The 27764-nt window shown below is 38.5% G+C and overlaps 1 protein-coding gene across 6 annotated transcripts in view; it reads left to right on the forward strand.

Moving 5' to 3' along the window:
* ROBO2 (roundabout guidance receptor 2) overlaps positions 1-27764 on the forward strand; it is a 429807-nt gene that overhangs the window by 313987 nt on the left and 88056 nt on the right. For all 6 annotated transcript variants that reach the window (XM_063393923.1, XM_063393924.1, XM_063393926.1 and 3 more), the window contains exons 7-9: positions 14440-14564; positions 18777-18948; positions 24899-25104. In XM_063393923.1, coding sequence (XP_063249993.1) covers positions 14440-14564; positions 18777-18948; positions 24899-25104 — 503 coding nt within the window. The remainder of the gene's footprint in view (positions 1-14439; positions 14565-18776; positions 18949-24898; positions 25105-27764) is intronic.

A 27764-nucleotide genomic window follows, 5' to 3' on the forward strand; every position in this document is an offset into this window, starting at 1 on the left:
ATGCAATGCAACATTTCTTTTATCAGGCATTAACAATGATACTTGATGATGGCATGAAGATAATAAAAATGTTTCTCAGAGAATGGTTCCAGTCAGCTTGTTCAGATGTTATGCCCAAGTAAATGGGATGTTAGTGTCACGTGCCTAAACAATAACTGCAGTGAGCATTTGACTTAGGCTGCCATTTGAGGGGTTAGCAGTCATGGTAGTGTCCATAATGGAAAGTAACATTACACGTCATGCATTCTGACAGATATTCTTTTCTTTTTTTAATTTCCTTTTTATGTTCTCACTACACCATTGTAATGTCAACAGCTCGCCCCGTTGGTAAGTAACCATCCTTCTATCCATTTTAGCATGGCTTCATGCAATGCTTCATCTTTCATTTGCAACAGCATTTCACTGGCTGGATTGAGCAGCCAGAGCTTAATGGTTGTATCTGTCTAACACCAGGCAAGCGGTTTTGTCTGACAAAGTGCTATTTCCAAACGTTGTATTTCCTACTGTGGCATGTACCAGCACATTTGCCAAGTCACCAGCAAGTACTGATGGGTGAAACGGGATGGGTGTGCCAGTACTCAGCCACAATCACTCATTTAGATGTGTTTATAGGTCTGGGTTTGGGCCTGCTCTAAAAGCCACTGAAATCAACAGGAAAGAATAGTGTTGACTTTGGTGAGCTTCTCCCAGGCCCTAAACAATCAGCTCATCCTGCTTTTCCTGCACAGCAGCAAAAGCACAGGCTTTGCATGTCCTGTCTTTCTTGTATCGTTCAAAGGGTTCTGAAATGAAGAAGTCCTGAAATTGAAGAGGGGATGTCATAGATTTCTGTGCTTGCTGAGGAGGTTCATCACTGATTTCTGCCCTTGGGTCATCTTGGAGTGCAATTTCGAGTGCACTGCAGAGGATGCAGACTGTTTTGAGCAACCTCTAGGTTTTTAACTCTCACACTGCAAATGTTATTATTTCCTGTGCCATTGAAATTCTGTAAATGCATAAAAATCTTACTGAGGATAATGAAAAATTTGCAACTGTCAGTAGCTGAAATTCACTTCTGGTGTTGAGAAATATCCCAGACGTACAATTCAATTTTCTTTCATGAATATTTACTCTGTGCCTACATGGATTTAGTTTAATGAGCTATTTTGCTCCTCTGATATTTGTAGTTTGTATTTAAATGTATCCTTTAGAATAATAATATGGTTACTCTGATGTTTTTGGATTAGTGTAAAAAGTCAGTACTTGTGTTTATGGAGATTGATGAGGGGTTTGGTCGTTATTTACTTAGTCAGAACTTTTGTTAGATATGTGTTTGATTGAAGTTTGTGAGTTTGAATTCATCTCAGCTCTTCACTGTTCTAAGTTTGGAGGAAGAAAGATTGAAGTAATTTAAAGATAAAATCCAGGTTAGGCCTCTGTTTCCAGAACTAGGGTGATCCTATCTTATTAACTTGCTTGAACTAACATCCATGGAAGCATGCCAAATACTTCCACAGTCACAGCATGGCTTATCCACACCTTGGAGAATTCCCTGTGCAGAATAGAAATTTACTCTTCTCCATTTGGGAGTTTGATAGCAAGCTTTAAACCCAAATCACTACTGTATTATTTTGGCATTAGGCTGGTTCTCAATAATTCAGTCCCAGGAGTTGCAGAAGTGTAAAACCGCAGTAAATGCGGGAGAAGATTTTCCTTTGCTTAGAAAATGGGGTGTGAATGGGGCTTCTTCATTCACTAAGAAATGCCACCAGATTAAAAGTAATTTCTTGTAGATATCTTTTTTTTCATTTTGCTGACTCTTTAAAAGACAGGCAAGGAAAAAAAAAGTGGAGACTGTTTCAAGCTCTGTGAAAACTACATAAAATAAATGACTGGAGATTCACAAGAAAATGATAGGTTTCAGCAGTGTTGATAGTGTCTCATTTCACAGCACTGATTCTTTTTTCAGATTTTTCAGGCCATTGAGTCATCCCTGATTCCATCTCCAAAGCTTTTATAGCAGGTCTTGGTCTCAAGTTACTTTATGTCCAGGTATATGATTGTGTGATCATGCAGTGCTCAATTCCAAATATTCCCTGCCTAGGCTATTTTATTTTCTTGAAATAGAGCAACTGTGACAAAGAAATGTATTCTTCTACCAGAATTTTTCCAGGAAACTGAAATTCAAATGGTTGATCTTGAAATAATTACTATATGGGCATATGGTCTTCATCAAATTATTTAATTTAGTGATATACTTTGTGACTTGTGGAAGGATTGTTGAGTAAATAAGTCTAACCCTGAGGATGTTTGACATAGAAGTCCCATACAAGTGTAGGTATGTGGGGATTGCTGTGTGTAACCAGATCAGAGTCAGTCACTTTATCTTATCATGTACCTGTGGAAAGACAGTGGTAGCATGTACCTGTATTGGCTTTTTTGCTTAACTATTGAAATTAAACTAATTTCTGTAGTTCATAGCTCTATTTCATTCATGACTAGGGAAAGAAGGCAGCTACCCTTTTTTTTTTTTTTTTTAATTTGAAGTCTAGTAAGAGAAACCAAAGTAACTTCCCTCTCCACCAAGAAACTCAGGTCGTCTTCTGTTTAAATTGTCATTTAACAAGAACGGTGAGTCCAATCTTGTAGCATTTTTTCATTCAGGAAGTTAACTGGAATGCAGAGCAAAAATACCTCTCCTTACTAAAGGAAGCTAAAGAAAACACTACTTCATGTAATTAACTCACAGCTTTCTAGGAGGATGACATTTTAACAGAAGTATATGTGTATATTTATGCATATGTTAAAGTGCAGGGAAGCACTTAAAAGTCTATATTCTTTCATGACCAGAGAATTGTCTAGGTACTTCTGTCTTCCATCACTGTCTCCAATTCAAAGCAGACATTTTTTGTCTTTATTAAGTTTTAAACAAGACCAAACAATTTTTTTTCAATGAAGGATAAATATATTTTTAATGGTTCAGATTTGTATTTCTTTTACAAATAGAATAACTTCCATTTTCTACTAAATTTTTGCCTTTTTCAAATATTTGTACTCTGTTAGGTGTGATATTTTTATTTTAATTTCAGTTTGTGTGGAAAATTCAGGAGTGGGATTACCAATCTTAGGTTCAAGCACTTATGAACAAATGGTTCATACTACACAGATAAAATGAGGTATGGTGCTGCCCGAGGTGGGTGGCAGCTGGTGAATTTAAAAGCTCTGTGCCAGATTACTCATCATGTTTGAATTTGCTGCTAGGAATAAATGTGTTGCCTGTTTCTAAAATAGATTATTTATAACCTTTTGAAAAGATTTCTGCCAGGATTTACAACAGATGGGTTTAGGAAACAAGACATTTATCCCCATTTAGACCATTTCTATAGTTATTTCACTCATTAGGTAGATTTTCCAGATGAGCAAGTTAGAATTTTCTCATTTTTGCACTCTGCTGTATTTCTTATGGCAGCTGGGCAGGAGCATAGCTGCTGAAAGAAGCCCAATAGTTGGGAAGAGGCCAAAAGTTTCAGTAACACTGACCCTCTTTTCAAAGGCAGTTGTTGTACTGCTTTGAGCTGGGGGACCTTCCAATGGAAGATCTATGAAGATCTGATGTCCCACACAGAGTACTACTCAGCTTGTAAATTAATTTCAGCTAAGTCCCAGTGAAAATACAGCTCTTTGCACGTCAGCTGCTTTGCAGTAAGTCAAGTTTGCTTAGTTTTTTATCATGTGCTGCAGCTCATCTTCCCAAAAAGAAGAGACTTGCAGCAAATACCTGGATAATTTTACCACCAGTATAGAAGTGAGGTATTTGAACTTAGCTAAGGGACTAAAGGGAGACCAAGTACAGAAACTGAACATCCCTGTCATGCTGGTGAAGAGACAGACAGCTAAGACACCTGTCATGAATTTTCCAAATTTAGTAATAATTAAATGCAGCCTATTGGCATTTAAGTGCAATATGACTGTATGATGCATTTTAATCTGCACTGGGAAGTTTTCATGACATAAATCAGCCTGGCATGACTAAATGGTCTGTTAGGAGTGGTGCAGCATGAAAAAAATTAGAAAGGGCTGTATTTTATAGCAAGTTGTGTTAGGTTTTGTGACATTGCTCAGAGGGTTCAGATTGGTAAGTGAGGAAGAATCCTCTTTATTCTTCTTCATTCTTACTCTTGAAGGGGAAGTCTGTATGCAATGAATGCTTTTATTTTTATTAAGTTCAAGAATATATAACCTTCACTTGTGACACCGAGGATTTATAAAATATCAGTAATATGGATTGGTGTGTGATGGGAGAGATGAGATCATGCTTGGTGCCACAATGCCATCTTTCAGTGGCAAAAAATCTCAAATTTATATCAAAATGTGCTTTCTTGCCTCTCTTGTACCACTTACAGAAATTTTCAGGAGATAGTAAGGACAACAGTGGACATTGAGCTTTTTGGACTTCTTGAATGAAAAGACATCATTATTTTTTAAAAAGTCAGAAAGTCTTCTGATTTAAAGATAAAAGGTTGCTGTAGCATTAAATTTAGATTGCTTTGTATACTAGTTATAGATTAAAATATAAAGATGACTTGTTACAGTTTTTTGTAGCCTATGAATGCTATTCTAAAAATCTTTAAGTCCTTAGCATATCTACTTTGCCTGAAGTTCAATTGCTGAAGTACAGGAAGGGATGAAGAGTCCCATTATTTTACTTTTTTTTTAATTGCTGAGCTCTAACTTAAGGAAGTTTTAAGTAATTTAATCCATAACTTTTTTTTTTTAATTTTCAAAGTTTCTCAAAGCATGTTCAGATCAGTGGGAATTGTTTTCCCATTTCATTGGCTTCTGAGTATATCCATAGGTCTTTGAAGATTAGTGTATGAAAAAGTTCTGTTGGTGTGTTGCTCTCCCCAACCTCTCCCTTCCTTTCAGTAAAAGGAGTAATTGGTTACCTATCCTTCAAGAGGAACATGGAAATCAATGCATTAATCTATTCACTTTTCCCTTTACTTTCTTTACTCTATTGCTGCCACCCAATTTACAGCTTGGATGTGATCTCAGTGTTACTGAACAGCAAAACTAGTGTGTGCCCCATTCCTTGAATATTAACATTGTCAGTCAGAATAAATAGTCATTTTTCTTCCTCTCTCCTTTTCCTCTCTTCTTTTAACAGTGTCTTAAATTGAGCAGAGTCTCTCCTCTCAGCGTTATTTATTCTCAAGGGTAAACAAACCTGGAATTTGTCACCTTTCTCACTGTAGCTTATGAGCCTGTGCAGGCTCTTTGCCCTTCTCATCTCCTTGGCTCTTCTCTGCAGCATGTGAATTCATGGCTTTTTGTAGAAGGTAACCAGATTACACTCATTATTTTGATGAAATCCTACTGTATCAGAAAAGGCTTTTCCTTTTGAAGCATATTGCCAGTAAACCATCCTGCTAGCTCCCCTGAAAAAAAGGAATCAAGGCATATTACATTTCTTTTTGTTGGCATTTTTTGTTGTTGTTTGTTAAACTCACAGGAGATAGGACTGGCACAAGCCATCTCCTAAGGGTACAGCTTGCATAAGGAACCAGGCTAAAGTGTTAGGATTTTAGGAGAGCACATCTTTTCTATGTGATCTGAGCAAAAGGTATATCCTGAGTCTCAGGCACTTGGGAAAAAGCAAAAAAATTACAAAACGTTGTCTAAAGTAGAGAAAGACCTGAGCAATGGAAGTTATTGGGCAGACAGAATCAGTGCTCCTTTTCTTTATATACATCAAAACTAAATGAAGAACTTACTAGACCCATTTGTTAAGTTTGGGGGCTGCTTAAAAGAGATGATTGGACAAGGTATTATAAAATAGAGATGCACGACTAAATGAGAACAGGCTGCAGTCACTGGGATGAAATTAAGACTGATATTTACACTAAATATTTAAAAGCATTGTAAAACAAAGAGAAGGAGGAACCCCAGAAAAGTGCTGCTGCTGAAGTCAGAGCACTGGAAAAGGAGATGGGGGAGTGGAAAGTAGATGCCTTTCTTTTTGGCTACGTAGCAGGCAGACTTGAAGTTTTTTAATAATGATTCTCAGTGTATTTTTTTATTGACATTAGTCCTAGGGAAGAATGAAGAACAAATCTTTTTTTCTTCCATGCAGATTTGTCCCACTTCATTCATTTGGGTCGTCCAGGGATAAAAGAGATTCTGTGTGTCAAAATATACAGGGCTGTTAGCAGTTTTTTATTTATTGATTCTCTAGGCTTCTTTCACCTCTTGCAAAGAAGGAAAAAATGCTTGTGCTTCCTTGCTTTAAGAGATTATCTGCTTCAGTGTGTCAGATCAACTGAAGGATAAAAATGTTGTTATATGTGAAATTCAGAACTGGAATTTAAATTAAAAATTAGAATAATCAGTATGAAAGAAGGTTTAGCATTCTCAAATGATCAAAGTGTGCTCTTCTCACAATGTTGTGTTTACGCATGGTTCATCTGCAAACAATAACAAACCAAAACAAAAGGAGTTTCCTAGCAGTGTGAAGGACACTTACAGGAGAACTGGTCCTGGTAATAATTCCCCCTGCTCTCTTCCTCTTGCTCTGATGATTCTTTTCTTCCCAGTGTTTTCTTTTGTTCAACCTGCCAGGAGTGCTCCCCACTTGTGCCATGCTTTTGTGTATTTGACCTGTTGCTGCAGGACATGTGAGAACTAATTTTGAAGCAGTGTCAGTGTTAAAGGAGGTATACAAGCTTCCCTAGGTTATGTGAAGCTGCTTTCCAGAAGACTCTAAACCAAGCACCTGCTTTATCCTCTCCACACATGTAATTTTTAAATAATATATTGAGTGTAGTGGAGGGCTTCATAAATCACCTGTTATCCCCACAACCTACCCCTTCTTCATTTTTGTGGCGGAGCTATTCACCTGAAGAAGAAATCGTGAAAGACAGAGAACACTATAGATGGACAAGCATGAGGACATAGTTAAAAAAACTCAAAAAAAACCCCCACAAAACAAAAATCATCCACCAAATGAGGTTTATGCATTTGTTTAAAAGGCTACTGCACTCATACAGCCTAGGGAATGGCAGAGTAAGAGAGGAACCTCATTTTCCAGGTAACTCAGTTGTAACTCAAGTGGTAAAAAGTTACTGCCTTCCTTGTGTGTGAGCACATCACTGGAGCACACCATAAGATTGAGATGTCTTTTCTCTTTAAAGAGAATTATTATCATTATCTTCCATTAGTTTATCCTTATAAGAAAGATCTGATTGAGTTATAGGCCTAGGCCCTCATCCTCTCTGTCTTCTGTAATGGCTCCTGTGTCAGAGGCTACACCCTTGATTTATCATTAGTCACAGCTAATAATGCACTGATAACTTTGTGTCCACACATCACTTGCAGCACCCATTAAGAAGATCTGAACTTTTGAGGGAAGAACTGCTGAATCAGCCCACGTTTCTGGAGTTTGAGGCTGCACCTACTTTGTTTTTCTCTATTTACTCCATCAGGAATAGTAGCCTTGCAAAAAGATCTTTCAGAATGTCTAGACTTTTGTATCTGCACTTCTTGGCAGCTCATGCTAAGCATTGTTACAAGGTGTATAAATAGGATCTTACAGTGTATATGTATCACAAAATCATCTAAAATTCCAATATCTGCCAGACAAATTTAAGCAATGACACAGAAAGGTAGAGGATCATTTGTTTTTTACCTTTAAAGAGTTCCTGTACTGCCTTCAATTGTCATCTAAGCTGGTATCGGGAACCAACAAAGCAGTCCTACAGATAAGTAGTTCTATTCTGTAGACGGTGTCAAGGGTTACCTCCTTTTTGAAAGTACAGATTAGTTTATGTGGAGCTCTGCAGGCTTCTCCTGTCCCCTGTATAAATGTCTCAGAGGCAAGTCTTGATTTGTACTTGTAAGAGTGGAATCGAGTTTGATCTCTTAAAATATCCATGTGTATCAAAGGCAGCTGAGGGTGCCACATGAATATTGTCCCTGCAGTAAGGATTTGAGAGGAGCACCGAGATACCAGCTCCAAGTCTTTGCAAAAGAAGATTTGGTGGGTATTCCAAAGTCAAAAAGCAGTTTGGGGAAGGCAACATTATCTTGTCATGCAGCTGATTCTCTTAGATCCAGACAGAGCTACTGAGGATTGTACCAGGTATAGCCTTGATTGTTCAAATGAAATTAATTGATTGCTGCAAATGTACAATGCTGAAAAAGACTGTAGGTGGAAATCTTAGGTTTGCTTGCTGTCTCTTCCCTGCTGGAAGCAGAACTGAATGTTACAGAGTCTTGCTGCTTTACCAGCCAGTGTGTTTCTACTTGTTCCTCAGAGTCTTTTCCCCTACCACTATCTGAGTTTCGCTTAGTATATTTACAAGTCAGCATCTTTCTCCTTGCCCCCTTTGAAACACTCACAAAAATATATTGATGGATAATAAACAATTGCAGTTTAAAATGAAGCCCTCATCTTTATCACTTTAGCTTGCCCTAGTAATCTCCATGATGAATTTCATGTGCAGTTCGCTATCAACTGAAATTAGTTGTAATTAAAGGTTGTCAAATCTGTAATTTAAGCCCTTGAAATTTGTTGCTGTCACTCATTTCCTGCAATAATTTTTTTTCAGTGGATTTGATCCAAAGTCCACATAAGCCAATAGGAGAATTTCTACCAGCTTTAGTGAGATATGAATAAATTCTCATGTTCCCTGCTAGCATCATAGAATCATTTCAGTTTGAAAAGACCTTTAAGATCTTTTAAATACTTCCAGGGATAGTGACTCCACCACCTCCCTGGACAGCCTGCTCCAGTGCTTAACAGTGTTTTTGCTGAAGAAATTTTTCCTAAACCCCAATCTAAACCACCTCTGGCAGGACTGGAGGCCATTTCCTCTAGACCTATCATTTGTTCCTTGGGAGAAGAGACCGACCCCCACCTGGCTACACCCTCCTGTCAGGACCTGTAGAGAACAATAAGATCTCCCCCAAGCCTCCTTTTCTCCAGGCTAAGCACCCAACTTCTCTCAACTGCTTCTCATCAGCCTTGTGCTCCAGACCCTTCCCCAGCTCTCTTCCCTTCTCTGGACTCTCTCCAGCCCCTCAATGTCCTTCCTGCAGTGAGGAGCCCAGAACTGAGCACAGGATTGAGGTGTGGCCTCAGCAGTGCCCAGCACAGGGGACAATCCCTGCCCTGGCCCTGCTGCCACACCCCTGCTGATCCAGGCCAGGAGCCTTTGGCCTTCTTGGCCACCCGGGCACTGCTGGCTCTTGTTCATCCGTAACCAGCCCTTCCAGGACCTTTCCTGATGGGAAGATTTCCAGCCACTCTTTCCTAAGCCTGTAGCACTGCCTGAGGTTGTTGTGATTCAAGTTCAGGACCCAGCACTTGGCCACATTGAACTTCTTACAATATGCTTTCATTCATTCATCCTGTCTGTTGCAGTAGAAATATTAGAAGAAATTGCTACAATATCTATATATATAATTAAAATCACCAACATAATGTATGAACCTAAGGGCATTTGGTCTGGGGAAGGTACTGTGAGCAAGTTATGATAATAAAATTCTCACAGGATCATTGAATTCCATGTCAACTCCAAATCACAAGATCAGCTGAGAAAACTGTCACTGGAAAAAATGTTGCTAGTACTTGATATGAGATCAATGTATTTTTTTTGCTATGAATTCACATTTTTATGTATTAAATTTCCCTTCTCCTTCTGAGTCTTCTGCTACATTTCTTATCAGATGACCAGAGCTCACCTACAAGGGATGAACTCTGTGTCTCAGTCAAGCTTCTCTGCATCAGCAGCTTTATCAGCTCCTGTTGACTCGGCGTAACCTTTAGTATTCAGCAGCAGTACTAAGAAATGCATGAAATCCATCTTATCACATTAGAGGTTCTGCTAACTATTAAGATTGGAGTAGAGCTGAGAAATCCATTTGAAATTATAAGCAGCTCTTTTTTCTTTTGGTATTTTTTTAAAGCTCTTTAACACTGGAGCAGGGGCTACCTTTATATACATTTATTAACAGCATAAGAGATCAGTTCAGTCACGCATAAACCACCAACATCCTAAAAGAGTGCGACAAAATGCACTCTTCCCATTTTGAACAACATAACTAACACTCACTGCTGCTCATGCTTTCCTATCTCCATTTTAATTCCTGCAGTCAAATACTGTTCTGTGCTGTAAAAACAGTTCTGAACATGATGTGATTAACCTTAGGGTCCCCCCATCCCCTCATCTCAAAGCCCCCTCGTACATGGCCTGTGCTTTCTATTCATGTTCAACCATCTGATTTCCATATCATCTATTAGCATAACAGAGCTCTGGTGTGACATTGATTGAAGCTAGCGCTTGCTGAATGCAGTATCAAAGCATAATTTGCCAAAAATCAAATCTAATTTACTGTGTACTATTTAAATTTCTCAAAAAAAAAAAAAAAAAAAAGAAGTTTCAATAGGAGTATATTGGGTCTGTAATCTTACTTGTTCTTTTTTTCCCTTTTTTTTTTTTTTTTGCTAGTCTGCTGCAATCCAAGCAATATATTTCATTTTAGAGCCACTGTCTGACTTTCAGATGTCATTTAAGCAAGAGGTTTTCCACTCTGCTTCTTCCAATCCAGTTTATGTTGCATCTGAAATAGTAAAAAGTAATGGTCTGATAGGCACACTCAGTTTGCTGCTTCATTTTTTAACAGATCCTTCTAATGATCTTAGTGTTTAGCTTGAATTAAGCATTAAAGTACCACATAACTTTAACAGCTGAAGCATGTCAAGCCTGCTGTTACTTCTCTAACTGTATATTTTCAGAACATTTTAGAAATTCACCTACTTTGAGAGCAGCAATAATGGCTTGAATAAATTCTGCCCGATGTTCCACTGAAGCTGCGCTTTGAGCAAGTCACGATCTCACTTAACCCTTCTGCAGAATGGAAGTAATAATATTTGCCTGTCTTTATAAACAGCACCCATATGTGAACATAATGAGCTCTCTTTTTAGGAGAATTGAAGGACCCAAGTGCTTGTTCTGTCAAAGAAGCCTTGCTGTCTCTGAGCAGGGTCATGCTGCATTCTCTGGGGATAATGATGGGCACAGTGTTTGGGTAGTTACATTTGACCAAGAATTACTCCTCCAGTTATTAGCTGTTACTTTCAGTTTTCAAGTTCAACTAGAAATTGACAGATAAAACTGATATGGTGAAAACATTGTTTAAATGCTATAAGCAATGATATTTTTACCAGAAGCTGTAAACAGACCTGTAGTTGAATATGACAACAAACTATGACAAAATGAAGATTTCCTTCATTATTTAACTCCATCTTTGAATAATTTTTTTAAAAATGCATGCAAGTTTTATTTTTCAAAAATTATGTTTTTCATGTCCTTGAAAATTATGGAGCTAAATAGTTTGGCTGAAGAAACTGATTTGTGCTCGATTTACTCTGAGTAAAAGCTCTGATTCATTTTTTTAGTGAATTTTTAGTAATTAAGGCTGCAAAGCAAAGTTAGAAAATATATTGTTGCATAACTATATGTGGTTGTTTGCTGGAGTCTTTAGAAAGCCTGACCTAGTAACTGTGAGGCCAAATATCTGCTCATGACCATGCAGTATGGTCAAATGGTGGAGAGGAGAGGACTTGGTGTGTGGCAGAGAGAGAGAATAGAGCAACAGGGTCAGTCCATGACAGAGCTACAGATTTATGCTCCTTGACTGATTTAAAAAAACAAAACAAAACAAAACAAAAACCTGCTCTTAGGAAATTGAGAGGTATTGAAGATTAGGAACAGGTCAAAAATTGGAAACTAGGTAGAAACCAGGGTGTGTATTTCTCATTGTTCCTTGACTGCCAAATTAGCTTAATTTGATCCTTGGAAGGTCTGCTACAGTGACAAATTCAGTTGTGTTATGTCTGTTTAGAGCTCTGAATTATTGATTTATGGTAGAGACCGTTGTGTGTGAGAGTGTTTCAGATGAACCTTTAAACTTGCCTACCGTGCATTTACTCAGTTACACGATTTGAAGGACAGGTTCATGGAAATGCCATGCCCTTCTTGCTCCTGTTGAGCTGTCTGAGAGCACTCACTGTGTGTGCACCCCTCAGGGCACCAAGCAAGCTTAAGAAGTGAATTTAGCCATGCATCCTGCTTACCATAGATCTGTGGGATGGGCTCCTGACACTAGGTTTTTAGGCTAGCAGGAAGATTGTGGTCTTGAGGCCACCCACAACACTGCTCAGTCAGGAGCCAGGTGTGCACAGTTCCTGTCAAATGCAGGTATAGCAGCTGAGGAGATTAGAGGGTTTCTTCTCTCTGCTCACTGTTGATTCTATATGAATATCCTGGGCAATTAACTTCTACAGCTGAGCAGCAAACACTGGGCTAATTCAGTGACCTTTATTGAGATCAGAGCCATAGAGATACCTTGGTGTAAGGTGTGTTTATACAAAGGGAGGTTTCTGCTCCACAGCTGACAGGTCTTTCCCCCTGCTGTGCCACTGAACAATCACACGCACTGATTACCACCCTGCCGTTCCCTGGCACCTGGGGGGGCTGCACGTGGATGTGCTGGGTGAAACAAGGTGAGGGGAACCCAGGTCACTCGCTCCAGCTCAGCGCTGGAGGAGTGGGGTAGCATGAGTTCAGTTCCCAGAGTGTGCTTGGCAACACTTTCTAGAAACCTCAAAACACCTGGCTGTGAACAGGCAGCAAGAGGCACCTCACCCTTAGTCCTTCATAAGATTAACACCTCCTAAGGTGGAGGAGAGGTGGACATTTCTCTCCAGAGAGGCCCAAACCTCTCTTTAGGAGTGTGAGGCAGAAGAAGATACCCTCCACCTTCTAAACTGATTGTGATGCATGTTTAAGTGCTTTACCGTTCTTATTTTAAGAGTGCCAGCACTACTCAACTGATGCTCTTTAGACTCCTGCTGATCTGTAAAGCCTTGGGAAGTGCCTCATGAGATAACTGCATAGTGTGTTTCAAGAGAATCAGGTCTGCTCACATTTCTATGCAGTTAGCAGGTTTGTGTCTGTGCTGCCAGCAGGTGTAATCGGAAGCTGGGTCTTGATTGCTCTTCGTGCCTAATTAAATAGTTTGTAATTATAATGCTGAAAATATGGTTTTCTAAAACACTTAAATTCTGTTTACCTGAAAGCTCAGTATTCCTAAACCATCCCTCTGCACACCCACAAAACTGATAGTGGAATAGAAGAAAACAAGGATGGGGTGAGGGGGTTGAGCTCCTTTTCTACCTTTTTTTTTTTTCCCTTCTTCAGCGTGCCCCAAAAGTTAGCTAGTCCTTTGATAAGAATATTTGGAGATGCTGCTTACATTTTTAAAATATGCAAAAGAGTACAAATCCCCTTTCAGTGAATTCCATTGATGAACCAAGAGTGGAGGGTCTTCATGTCCAGCATAGAGAAGGCATTTGCTTTACTTCTATATCAGGCTCAATATAGTTATTGATTTAAAGATTTTTATCTCAAATCCTCTAAAACTTCTTCCCCACTCTCTTTCTACTCATTAGCACTTTTCTCTGCCTTCACATTCCCAAGCATTGACTCTGTTCTCCACCATTACCCTCCAGACAAATCAAACTTTGCCCCTCTCTTCGAAATCGCTCACTTCTGACTGTGCTTCCTGGTCCCCTTAGACTGAACACTGTTAATGCCAGCTACTTGAAAACACAGCCTCTCCTGCTTCTTCTTTCTTCTTTTAACTCCAGTCTCCTTTTTTCTTTTCCTTGTGTCTTCTTTATCTCCTGAAATACCTATTATTTCTTACTCACCGCTCACCTCTCCCCATCAGCTCTTAAACTTTTGCTTCTCTCTGCTCTTTAAACTAGCTGGAACATGGATTGACCAAATTTGTGTTCTTTTAGCAACCATTCTTTTTACAGCAAGTCCTCCTCCCCATGCCATTCTTGACCACACTGCTTCTAAGAGGAGTAAGACAGTTCTTGAATTTCAGTTCTTTTCTTGTCATCCAGAACCTTCTCTTCTTAATCATTTTTAAAACTCCAGAGGGGCAGACTGAGAAAAGCTATTTATCCTAATTCAGACCTTGCAATACACGATAGCTCCAGCAAGCTCTGTGAAGTGTGAGAGAATCTGAGGGTGCTGAGACCTTTCTAGAGCAAAGGTAGAATATATCCAGAGTCAGCAATACACCTGACTCCTGCTCTTTAGCATTTAATGTCATCAGAATTGACTCTAGCATGTATGGTTGTAATGTTTCTTTCCTTTTAATTTTTTTTTAATAACTGGGGATGTCACATACATATATTGCTGCTCTCTTTGTCGCTGTTGTTGTTTCTGTTTATATATTAATTCTGTCTATACTAATGAATGTTTCTGGTGTCATGTCCTCTGACATAAAACAAATCTCCATAATGTTGTCTTTTTCCTTCAATATTCCCTTTCTCTCCCTTACAAAATATCCTAAACTTACACCATGGTTTTTCTTACCTTGTAGCTCCCCCACAGTTTGTGGTGAGACCACGAGACCAGATTGTAGCCCAGGGTCGAACAGTGACTTTTCCTTGTGAAACTAAAGGAAATCCCCAGCCAGCTGTTTTCTGGCAAAAAGAAGGAAGTCAGGTAAGTTGCAAGCACCCTATAAGTCTTTCAAGTCTTTCTAAATAGTTATATTGTTAAATTTTAAGGCAAATTATTTATATTATCTTTCACAGTTCTTTTCATCTTTCACAGAAATTTGTCTTTTTAAACAATCACTATGTCTACTGAAATTTATATCACTTATTTCTTTTTAATATTTTGAAAAACACAAAGGTCATTTAAGTTTTTGAAACCTGTGCTAGGCACTGTATAGATGAGTAGAAAGAAACAGTATATATGTTAAAGGCTTTTTGTTCTGAAGCCCCCAACAAACAGGTGGATGAGACAGGCACAGTAGATAAAAAAAGGTATGACTCAATTTTGAACTAATCAGAGCCAGTAATTACAGTTCACAACCTGTCTAGACATGATCAAGCAGAATGTATCCAGCAAGCTGATTTGCATTGGCATTTTCTCCTAGAGCATACAGATACAGGTTTTGAACACACAGAGATGCTTTCTTCATTAAAATTGTCTCAAGAAATTTCCAGATCTGGTTTTGGAAATATTTGTCTTATCATGTTTGAAGGCAGAATTTGTGAGGCAGCAATTGTTGCTGCCATCAGCCCATACTAACTTCTATAGTATTTGAATGTGATGCCACAACATTTCTTTGCTGGAGGCACTATGTACCAGCTCAGGTAAAATGTGAAATAAGAGCTGAACCACAGATCTCCCGCTCTGCCCCACCTGCTGCTGCTTCACCTTTCTCAGGAGATCAGAAACCTGGTCCAGAATGACAGGACCAGGCTGACAGCATTTTGTGTTCTGCTGTCTTGGTGGCTTACAAAGACACAACACAATTATTTTATGGGTGGGATTATTTTATTGTCTGAGTGCAAGCTTAACCTTCAGTGTGTATCTCTCAGTATAATGCTTAGACAAATTTATACTTAGCCTCCAAGAATCACATCCTGGAAAAGCACAGTATTGAGTCTCACTAAGGTGACAATTTTTCCAAGGGGGAGGTAGAATAGCATATTGGAATTAAAGTAGGAAGTGCTGGTGTGCTAGCAAACATTTCAGAGCTCTTCCTTGTAGAGCATTTTAATAACATGGTAATGTTTATGTAAAGTGAGCTTATAGTGTCACACTTGAATCTAATAAAGTGGACATCCATCATGCTGTAATAAAGAGAAGAGCTTCTAATTAAAGTAGGACATCATTTTCAGGATTAAAGTCATTTAGCGTAATTGAAAAGTGTTAATACTCTATTTTATCCTCTTCCATTGGTATCACTTCAAGGGTAAAAACATTTTAAGGTGAAAACACATCTTATGTCTTTAATTGAATGTTATTACCTACTGATTGTACTATGTTGAAGCTGCTTAATTACAAACCTGGAAAATTAATTACCATATTGAGAACCGGATCCCTGAGGGTTAGAATAGTCTTTTTTGGCAAATAAATGCATCATAAAAATTGATACTTGCATGGTTTATAATCAAACCTTGAAACATGGCTCAATGTGGTTTACAACATTCTCATGTTAGTCTTAATTGATCATCAGTAGCAACAGAGGTTGGGGTTGCCATCTCAAAGTGTAACTTGCCAGATTTTGCAGTGAGATGTCACAGAGTGAGTGAGTTTCCACATAGTGTATATCATCACAGCAACAGAGAGTGGAATTTTTGCCAAATTACAGGACTTTTCACCTTTGCCTCCCAGCTATAAATTGTTGCTTGTCTCTACAATGCTGTTCCTGCTTTTAGGGGAGCTGTTTTGCAGCACCACTTTCAGTGCTCAAAGTAATGTTATATAATCCCTCTCCGGTAATTGTAGGGCGTTTTGGTTGTGAATCTGTTTCTCGATCCTGCATTTTTGAGCACAACCAGCTGGGAGGGAGGGGAGATTTTCCCTCCTGAGTAATTTTTTGTGCCAGCTTGTGTATAAACAGCTGGCCCTTTGTGCTTGGTAGCCTTTTCCCCAGAGCCCAACAGCCGCTCCTCTATGACACATGCGAGGGCAGCCTTTAGACTCCATGGATTAAATTCTTCCTTGAGATAAATTCAGGGGTACTTTATCAGGGATGGCTCTGGTCCCTCTGTTTGCAGCCCAGCATGCCACCATTGTGCCCAGATGAGCAACCTGACAGCTCATTAAAACCAGTGAAATTGTGAAAAGCGTTTAAAAAGGGGACTGTTCTGTAATTTAGGACAAGTTGTAGTTCGTAGTTATCTGGTCTTTGAAGGGAGGAGTTATGAGACTGGTGAGCTCCTCCTGATGTGTGGAATATTCACTGGGAGATGGTTCCTTTCCAGAACAGAGAAGCCCTTATTGAAGATAAAAACAAGGATTGGTTCCCCTTTATAATGAAGTGATGAAGAGGGTTCTGGACTGGTTTTCTCTTAAGAATTGGGAGTTCAATCCTTGTACCGTCTTTTACATTCAGTTTCTTTTCACTCTTTACATAATGTGTAATGAATGAAGTCAAGATCAGGCATGTCAAATTTCTCCTCTTTCTCATAATATTTACTGACATTTTCATAATATCCTTATCCAGTAGGTATCTTGTGCCAGGCAGAAGTTATTCTGAAAGTTTCAAGGTGGTTCAGAAAACAGGGCAGTTTTTTGAGACCCACTTGGGCCTATAGCCTCAAATTGTTTCAGAATTTTAACACTTTCTTTTCCTATTATCTAACATGTTTACTGGGTGAATATTGATTTTTGAGGAAAAAATTGCTGTTATAAGTTTCTTAAACATTGCTATTGAAAGGCAGTAAAAGAAAAGCCTAGTGTGATAACCCAGTAGGTTAATACAATTATAAGGATGCTCGGAATGTTGGATCTTATTTAAAGCATATCTTTTTCCTTTAGCTGCCAAAACCATAGAGATAAAGGCTTGAATTTCACTTAAAAATAGAATTTGTTTCTTATTTGAATTCTTACTTGTTTCTTAAGCAGTTTATTGTTTATCAGTTCCAAATAATTTTTGTGAACCACGAAGGCCTGCTTCAGAAGAAACAGATCTGCAGAAAATTCATTTAATACCCTACTCTGCACTTGTAGATTTTATTTTTAGTCAGTACAGACAAGCTTAAAAGTTAGTAGGGTATCATCATTAGAAAACACAGCAGAGCTAGACAGAGCCGCAGTAATGACTGAAAGCTTACCACAACACGCTAACAGTGTTTTGGGGTATTCCTGGTGTAAACTGTATTTTTCATGGAGTCTTTTTGAGTTGACATAAAATCCAGATCCTATTTTACTGGAATTACTGTTGGTTAATTGTTGTTTAAGTTCTTCTCCTCTGGGCAATGCTACTGATCTTTCTCTTCACATTGCCTTCCTTTTTCCTCTTCTTACTTATTCACCAGAGCTGTGCCAGAGGGTATAACCTTTTCCTTGAAAACACACCTCTCACCACTAAAACCTTTCTGGGCCTGTAGTATTGATTCACTCAGTCCTTCATCATATGCAATGACTACTAGAGCCATTCCAGTTATTGTTATTGACATCTCTCTTTTCTCCAATCCAGCCCACAGGCAAAAACTAATCTCCCTGTTTTGTGCTAACTGATATCTTATCCTACATGAAATTATTTTTTCTCTCTGATGATTTCCACATAAGATTAATACCCTTTCTCTTCACCCTCCAGGCTCTGTGCTGCATTTCTCCTCTGGTTTATCACAGTTTTAATTTCCTTTTACTTCTCCTGTAAGCTCTCATGCTCTGCCAGCTTCTCCTACTTCATAACATACTCCTATCTTCCTCCAGCTTTACTTATGTGCCATGCTCTTACCTCCTCCTTTTCTCAGAACATTTTTACAGCCAAATAGTGCTCTGCTCCCTCAAGTCTCCAGGATTCAATGCCTGCTGCTAGTTTTCTAGTGTTTGCTGTAGTGTTATGTCCTCCTGGTTTGATAGCCGAGTATATTATCACAATTGCATTCAGAATGAAGATGAATGTGTCACAAATATAAATCGCTCAAGTGTGATTGTTGGAAAATGTCTCCTCGCCTACACCCCAGTCAGAACACAGCACTGTGAGCTGTCAAAAGGCTGTTTCTAATTTAAACTGTGAGTTGCCCAAGGCAGGGAAAGCAGCTCTTTCTGTTCATAAAGTCAGAACCACACTTGCTTTTCCTCCTCGATTATTTATAGTACTTTTAAGGAAAAATCATTGTCTGTGTAGCTGAAGGAGAAGTGGTACTTTTGCGTTTTGAATTGATGTGAGATGAATTGTCTTTGCAGAACCTCCTCTTCCCAAACCAGCCTCTGCAGCCCAGCAGCAGATATTCCGTGTCACCGACCGGGGACCTCACCATTACCAACATCCAGAGGTCTGATGCAGGCTACTACATTTGTCAAGCACTGACGGTTGCTGGAAGCATTTTAGCAAAGGCTCAGCTGGAGGTTACTGATGGTGAGCTCTTAGAAATTCCTATTGTTTTTTTCCTGTCAAAAGTACTTTAAAAGCAGTGTAAATAAAGGCGTACGAGATCACATAAATCATACAAGTAAATGGACAGTTTTCTGTAGGAAATAAAAGTGAGAAAAGATCTCTCTATTTGTCTATGGAGTGAAAAAGGCATCAAAGTCTAGTTTCCTCTTGCTTGCCTTCTGGATGTTTGTTAAAGGTGGAAAAAAGGGACAAACCAGCATAGAATAGGTTTGGTGAGAAATGAAGCTGCTTGTTTTGCTAGAGCTAAGATAGGACTGCAAAAAACCAAAAATTATGGAGCATGAATAGGTTTGTGATTAAAGCAGTGACTGGTGTGCAGAAAGATGTATCTCCATTCCCACCAGTCTTCAGTCCTATCTTAGACAAGTAGTAGATGTGTCCTTAGCTCAGTTAAATTGACACAGTTGCTCTGAAGGTGGTGAATACTGTAGATTTAGAATGCCTTCAACATGTGAGCCTTTAGTCCCTCTGTGAATAAGGCACCTGCCTCAGAGCTGTGCTGTAAGAGTGCCTCAGTAGGGGTAGGTGTGAAAAAAGTCATGAAAATCCACAGGTAGAGAGGAGTTTTCAGGAAAGCAAAAGAACTACATGGTCTGTCTTGATGCTTTTCATTTCAAAATTTTTGGGTTTGGAATTCATGCTGCCTTGAGGTTTCCCATCTACAAACATGAATCCTTTTCATGTCAGGAATCCTGTTGATATTCCTCTTCATCCTATTGTGGATAGAAGGCAGTTTGCATCCTTTAATGTTAGTGAAGAAAACAAGAGGATCCCTCTTATACTCAGAGACAGTGGCATTCCCCAGCATCATTATTCCTTATCTTAACTGACACATTAAATATCTCCTGACAGACTTTGATGAATTTTTGCCATTAAAACTGTTGTTATATGCAGAGGTCTACTTTTACTATTCCCTTAGAGACCTGCCTGCACCATGAAAGTTTGAAAAGATGTCTAATTTTGAATAATCTGCCTTTTCACAAGAGCATATTCATCACAAGTGACAGGTAGAGAGGTTCAGGTTCATGTTATAGAGGTTTGAGCATTAATTTGATGCCTTTTCTTTGTTTTCCAAAACTGCCTATATTTTTATGACAAGGGGAAATAGTTTCTGCCTTATCCTTGCATCTCTTCAAGCACATTGTTTTTTGCAGTTTCTGGAGACTAAAGTCTTGGCTTTGCTCTGCAATCTCTTTAAGTCCCTTCTCTCATGGTCTATGACAAAATGATGCATTTTCATTCACTTCAAATTTAAACGTAGATTAAAAGGTCATTTAAAAGGAATGGAAAGGCAATATTTTTTAATATCTGTCCATAATTCTGCTTGATTCAGGGCCATGACTGTGATTGGAATAAATAGAACACACAAACATTGGCTGGGAGGACATTGAGCTGTTAAATGGTCACACCTGCTGGGGCTGCACAGATTTACAGCAACAGGCACTGCTGAGTGGATCAAATCAGGTTCAAGGATGCTAGTGATGAGAAATTCTTCCTCTTGACAGCCAAGGGCTTTGGTCCACCTTTATCTATTTCTGGTGTGGGGAAAAAAATAAATCCTAATTGATCTCTTTGGAATTTTCATCAGCTTGTTTAGCAAGCCAAGGGGAAGCGTCCCTGCTGAAATGCAAGCTCATCTCCGGTTAATTGTGATTAAAGGCAGCGTGCATTCCCCACAGCTCGGGAGAGCATTAGCTGGTGGCTCTGCTGCTCAAGGAGTGCAGGGCCTGCCTTCCTCAAATGCTTTCCAGAAACCACTGGCAGCATGACCATTATGAAATAACACAAGATTGCTTTATTAGAAATACCATTTCATCCCGGAGTCAAAGGGCAGGTGAGGTCAGATGAAAAGTGGCAAAACAACATTGTGGAGCTAGGATTACGTGAATAAATGTACCATTAGATCACAGATATTTTTTTAATTGCTTTTAGTTAGAAAGTTAACTATAAATGTCGAAATAATGTGTTTTGGTTGATGCTGAGCAGAAGTTATGGGAGCTAATGACTTTTATCAGCAGGGAGATGTAATTTAATAGTTTTAAGAACATAATAAAAGATAAACACTGTGAGTGCTAGCTATATGCTTAAGCATCAGTGTTCTAGTTTTTGGCTGGTGATTTCAGTTTTACTTCCTAGCCCAGAATTTTTCTGTTTGGTTAATGATTTAATAATAGTGGCGAGCCATCTTTTTCATTTTGAACACATTTTTGTTTGATCCAGAGTAATTTAGATCCAATTGAAGTTCCAATACAGAATGAAAACATGTCATGTGCAGAAAAACAAGTGCTTAATTATACCATATATAGCAGTGTTTCAGTTGTTACATTTTTGCACTTACAAGTCTTTACTGGAAATATTTTTAACTCAAGTGTTCACATGAGAAGAGATTACTAGCTGTGATGAAATGTGCTGAGTTGAGTGATAATTTTGCTGATTATGGACTGTGCTAAGAGCCTTCAGCGTATTTGAAATTCAAATCTTGTATTTTCTTGAAAGGCTATCATGTAATTCACTGTCTAACGCACATCTGGAAAGGCAAAATCATTTCAAAAATTGAAGAAACTTAGCAATCCTTTCAACCCCAAGAAATGAATATGCAGCTCACAATCTTAAAATGACAGACCATGTAAATAAACCAAGTGCTTCCATTTCTGTCTGTGCTCAACATAAAAGGAATAGTTTCCAATTAGTATTGTGCTAGTATTTGTCAATCATGCACAGAATATTTTGGAGAAGATATTAATTTCTCCTCAGCAATTATTAAAATTTATTAATAAATGCTTCACAGTTTTCTTGTGTTTACTTACACCACTTTACTTACACCATGACTCTTAGCCCTCATCCAAAGTACATTACATGTTTTACAGCAAGTGTGACGGTTTCAAATAGGAGAAACTCAGAACAACTTCACAGCTTCCTGTGAAGCTCTTCTGTGAAAAAAAAGGGACAGATGAAGGATTGGTCTCTGCTTTCCCACCTTTCAGAAATAATTCTGTCCTATCATGAGTGTTCATCATGTGAATTTCCTTACTTTTGTCTGGTTTTACCCACTATTTCACCAGGAATGTTTTTTTGAAATTTTGATTTTGAAAGTGCCAAAGTAAAGACTTCATTTTTTCTTATTTTTATTCCCATTGTAACTTAATCACATATCCCCCAAAATTTAAATATGGTTTCAGCTGATCCAAACTGCATTTGTAGTGAATAAACTGTTCATGAACCAATATAGTTTGTTCTTTTCCCATAATCTCTTCAAAAATTAGGATGCATTTTAACACGAAGGGAATCTGTTAATTTTTCAGTTGCCAGAATATGGAGATGTATGGATATTGGTAAATAGTTTCAAAACCATTTTTAAATAATTAAAAATAATTAAATAATAAATTAATATAATTAAAATAATAATTTAAATAATTAATTAAATAAATAAGATAATGTTTTAAAAGCAGCTGACAATCCCCACACCATTTTTTGGCTGGTTTTTCTAATATATAACAGCCCTCTGTTCTTTATAATACTTCTGATATATATATATATATCATTTTAAACTCTAACCAAATTTTGGATCCTTACTAATGAGGACCTAAGTGATAGGAATGCAAGCACACACACGTTCTAGAGAAGATTTACAAGTCATAGTTGTGAAGACAATACAGCTGTTCACAGATCAGTGGTAACTCTAAGTGTTCATTTAACCTTTAGCCTTAGTGTCATGGAAACCTGTAGTGGTCTCTCACCCATAACACCCTTGAAAATGAAGATTCCTTCTGGCCAGGAGGCTTTCAATTACACTATTGATCAGAGCTATTTAAAGGATTATGAGCTCCTCATTTGGGCTGTAAAAAAAATCTAATTACATGCCAAAGAACAATATCTGTAATGCAGTAGGTTTTAGAAATACCTACATTGCTACACATTTGAAAGACACTTAGATGAAGCACATAACTGCAGTGGAATAGATAGCAACTTATACAATTATTCCTTAATTTTTCGCTACCTAGAATACTGGGATTTGCTGGTTCACATTAAATCTAAAGGATAGCTTGCACAGCTAAGTTTTAATTTGAATATACTCATGCTGCAGCTGCCCTGATAGTACGTGAGAGCTGAGATCAATTTTTATTTTGCCAAATGGCTGAACTATGTAGCCACAAGGAACCTTAATAAGATTAAACATTTTGTAGCAAGGTAGAAAATGTATTGCATTTTTCTTGTTATATAGTGTTTCCTGTCCTATCTCTTAAGCTCAGTGGATGATATTTCAGAATTTCCTAAACATCTTTCACATCCTGGTGTTAAGAAATAATCTGCATTGGCTTTCTATTTTCGGTTTCAATTTCAATGAATGTGATGAGCTCACGCTCCAAGGTGTGATTCTCACAATATTAATGATTCTGATCTTTGTGAATCTTGTTAACAAAAAAAAGGTAGGTAGTATTTTTGCAACATTAAAATTTCAAAAGCAATTATTTTAGGCATAAAATGTGCCACTAACATATCCCTGATATGTTTTATTTATTAAATAGCATGATGAAAGCACTTTGGATCTGTTGAAGGTCCAGAGGTTTGCATCTCGAACAGCTCAAATACAACAGAGCCATATTGCTTCATAGTTATTTGTTTTCACTTCATTGTTAGAGTCAGGTGTTGTGTATGGACTATAATAAACAGGTTTTCAGCTGAATAAATGATTCAAACTCAGTTGATCTCAGCAGAGGTAGGCTAACTTGCACCAGTTTAGAAGTTAATCCTGCCTGGTACAGTATTTAGTACCGGTTACACAATTGCTCAATTGTTCAAAATTTAAAACAGCAGCAATATAGCTAGTAAATATATAAAAGTACATTTAAAAAAGGAATTATCAGTTCTGTTATACTGACTTTTTGCAGCAGTCCTAGCCTTGTGTATATTCAGGTATTTCCCATTCAGTTTGTATAAACGCATTCTTTAGACACAAAGGTTATATTTTGTTGCTTAACAGATGGCTCAGAGAAAAGGTTCAACAACAAAATTATTTGGGATAAAATGATCTTTCAAGAAAAATGAACATGAGCATTTTACTTCATCTTCAAGATATCCCACTGGTCATGGAATGAGGCTTATACTCAGCCATGCCCTCTCACTGGTTGTAGGGTCCTTTATTCAGTATTGCAAGCATGCAGATGCAAATTATCAGGAAAAAAAATAAGAGTTCAGGGCTTTAAAAGGTAATGAAATGATTTGATAAGTAAGCTGCTAAATGGTGTGATTGAGTTTGAGCTTTTCTCTGCAGGAAAGAGTGGTACCCTCATTTCAATCACTCGGATTATGAAAATGTTTTGTATAACTCTCAGATATTTTTGCTGGTGAAAAATTGCAAATAGAGTAGGAATGGGGGATGTGGTTGGTACCCAGGCTAGAATAGCTGTAGTGTTTCACTTTTAACTCAATAGATTTTCTCTTTTAGACCATAAATTGGGTGAGCAGTTAAACACATTTTGATGTGACATCAAAGGTGTGTTTTAAATGCTTTCCCAAATTGGAAGAAAACAGTGATACACTTCAATTCTTCTCTGAAGCAAGGTCTTAGTTTTCATCCTGTATTAACCAAGTGAGCTTGATGATCTTTGCTAACAGATATTTTTCTTTCTACGTGTTACCTTGCAGTGGTGAAATAAAACTCTTACTGAAATGCTTTTCAAATATGCCAGCTGATTGATAACCTCCATCTATGGTTCCTCCAAAAATAATGTTTTCATTATTATATTTTCATATTATTTTCAATATTTTCATATTATAATATTTTCGGCCTCTTAGAGGCTGACTTCAAGCAGCTGCTCAAAACTTGTCCCACGTGGTGGAATAGGGCTCACAGCAGCAGCAGCAGAGGATGTTAAAGGTGTGGGTGCCAATGCCTGTGCCCCTGTTTTAGTCTTGACAGATCGGCCTCCGCCCATCATCCTCCAGGGCCCCGTCAACCAGACGCTGGCAGTGGAGGGCACAGCTCTGCTCAAGTGCAAGGCCACCGGCGACCCCCTCCCTGTCATCAGCTGGCTCAAGGAGGGCTTCACCTTCCTGGGCCGGGACCCTCGCACGTCCATACAGGACCAGGGGACGCTCCAGATCAAAGCTCTGCGGGTGAGTAACGCGGCACAGCGAGCGTGGCGGGCTCTGCGTGCTCGGTGGGTGCCTCGGGCAGCTCTGCCGCCTTCCTGTGCTCTTCAAAATCAACTTGTCTTTTCTACCACGAGGTTCTCACCGAGTCCTTATCCATTCTTTGGCGTTGTGTAGGAAATGGCAGGGGAAAGGAGCGAAACTAGCTTCAGATGTTTCTATGACAGTTCCCTAAAGACAGAATTGGTGTTTATAATCGTGTGTATGTTGCAACAGAGCACATGAGTTGGGGGTAGATGGATATACAAAAGAACGCTTCTTCCTTATCTTTTCGTTGGTCTTACCCTGAAGCCTTTGGCCTCTCTGTCAAAACTTAGAGCAGTTCCTTGGCAGCACCTGACCATAATTTTCCAAGTAGTTGTGCTAGCACGTGATCTGGAGCTCATCAGGGTTTGACCATGTGCTTTCTCTATCAACAACTCGCCAGTCCCGAGCTGGCTGATTTATTCCAGTGTTATGCTTCCTGGAAATGTTCCACCAGGCTGCAAATGGGAAAAGACAACTAATACCGTAGCATACGTGCAGTCATATGCAGAGGGATTTCTATTAAAAATTAAATGCCCATTGTAATATTTACATTTTTACACATGAGATAATTCAATATTCCGTAATACTTCAAATAGGATAATGTCATATGTTTTTGATAAATATTGCTTCACTAATCTCCTTTTTGGCTTTTAATTTTTCCCTGTTCAAAGATAAACATTTATTTGTCAATGTTTGGACAAGCATGCATATGGAAAAATAGTAAGTTGAATGTACTCATTTGTCAAGAACTTGAAGATAATTTCAGAAACCATTTAATTTAGTCAGCAGAAATGTCTGTACTTAATTTTTACCATCCAAAAAAATGTCAATAAACATAGTCCTAATGACAAGAAATAAAGAGCAGTTTTGTTTTCTGATACCGTCTCATCAGTGATCGTAGATGAATTGTGAACTTCCTTGGAACAAAATAGAATTTATTAAAAAATTTATGCTAGCTTGCCTTGAGTAAACAATTTGTCCTTCCTCCCTGGGCTGAAGGCAGGTTTAGGCCACGAAGGTTAATGCATTTTTCCTGTAGAGCTGGATTAAAGAGTGCGCTTGAATAGTCAAGATTCCCCAGTAGTGTTAGAAAGCAGCAATTAAAGGTGGAAGCTTAGTGATTTCAAACAAACTTTCAGGCATTGATGATGGGCTTCTGTAGAGTGTCCACGAGGCAGAAGCTCTTGGGATACCTGTCTGCATGCTGCTATTCAAACAATGAAATTGGTTCTGAATCGTGCCAGCGCATTAATCTCACTGTTAGAGGCTGTGTCTGTAAACTAAAGGAAAATAAAATTGCTTGCAAGAGGAGACAAAAACAGTATTAGTAGTGAGTGTGATTCTGAAAGACATGAGGCTTTTATTGATCCTTAAGTGGCTCATTCACTAGTAACCAATTTTCCTTAAAGGCTGAGAAAGGCCATTTTTAGAAACACCTCTACAGCAGTAATGTGCACTGTTTGTTTGGCTCAGATTTAAGAACAAAAACTACACAGCACCATAAACACAATTTTTCTCCTGTGCCTTGCAAATTCTATGAATTAAACATGGATTTAAATGAGGAATGTTTAACTTTTCTCTCAGGTCTACCTAAACAAGGACTAGCACCACTTCCTAAAGAAAAAAAGGGCCACAAAAGTGTCCAAATATGTTTACATCTCCAAGTTTAAAATAAATTAATAATTGCCACTCACATTCCTCAGCCTTCTGGCTGAGGGTAGATCTAGGTATCAAGAAGAAATCTTCCCTGTGATGAAGCACTGGAACAGGTTTCCCAGAGAATTTGGGGATTCCCCATCCCTGTTCAAGGTCAGGTTGGGTGGGACTTTGAGCAGCCATGGCAGAGGGGTTGGAATGAGAGGATCCTTAAGGTCCCTTCCAACACAAACCATTCTCTGATCCTTTCTGCTGTGTCTGTTACAGCACAATCAAATGATTCATGAGCCTGCGACAGTTGCATGGGCTACAGTCATAACATGAGCATAGAGATTTTTCTGATCAGGCAAGCTCAGTTGTCCTGAGGAAGACAACTAAAAATTCACGTCACTCATTCAATACCCTTTCAGACAGGTCAACACTGATGGAAAACTCCCTTCTGCTGTAGAAATGTATCACACCAGCATTAGACACCTGCGTTAACTAAGGAGAAAAACTTTATTTATTGAATAGTAAAGATTTTTCTATTCACCTTCCCTGTTTTCTTTCTTTCATAGCACAAAAAAGTATAAATAATTGAATTACCAACACACTAGATCTGTATCTAATCCTTCCACAACCTACAAGTTAATTTGCCATAGCTTGCAAGAAGCAGTGTACTTCCAGCTTGCTTTGTGTGTTGTTTGCCTTCTGCAAGTTACTCTGTTGTGTACAGCAAATACCTCATTGAGTATGCCGTGCACCATCTGTCACAGTAGAACACAAATGAAGCTGAGAACCATAGCCTTGAGAAATATTCCCCATTATCACGTAATGAAGAATTATGTATTTAATAAAATCTCAGAGGTAGCAAAATAAAACACTGCTTCAGAATACTAGAAGGCTCTCTCCTCTGGAAAATTTCTCCTTTAAAGAGTCTTTCTCATTTCAGTAGCAGCACT

The sequence above is a fragment of the Prinia subflava genome, chromosome 3 (genome assembly GCF_021018805.1).
Source record: "Prinia subflava isolate CZ2003 ecotype Zambia chromosome 3, Cam_Psub_1.2, whole genome shotgun sequence".
In the NCBI taxonomy this organism is placed as follows: domain Eukaryota; kingdom Metazoa; phylum Chordata; class Aves; order Passeriformes; family Cisticolidae; genus Prinia; species Prinia subflava.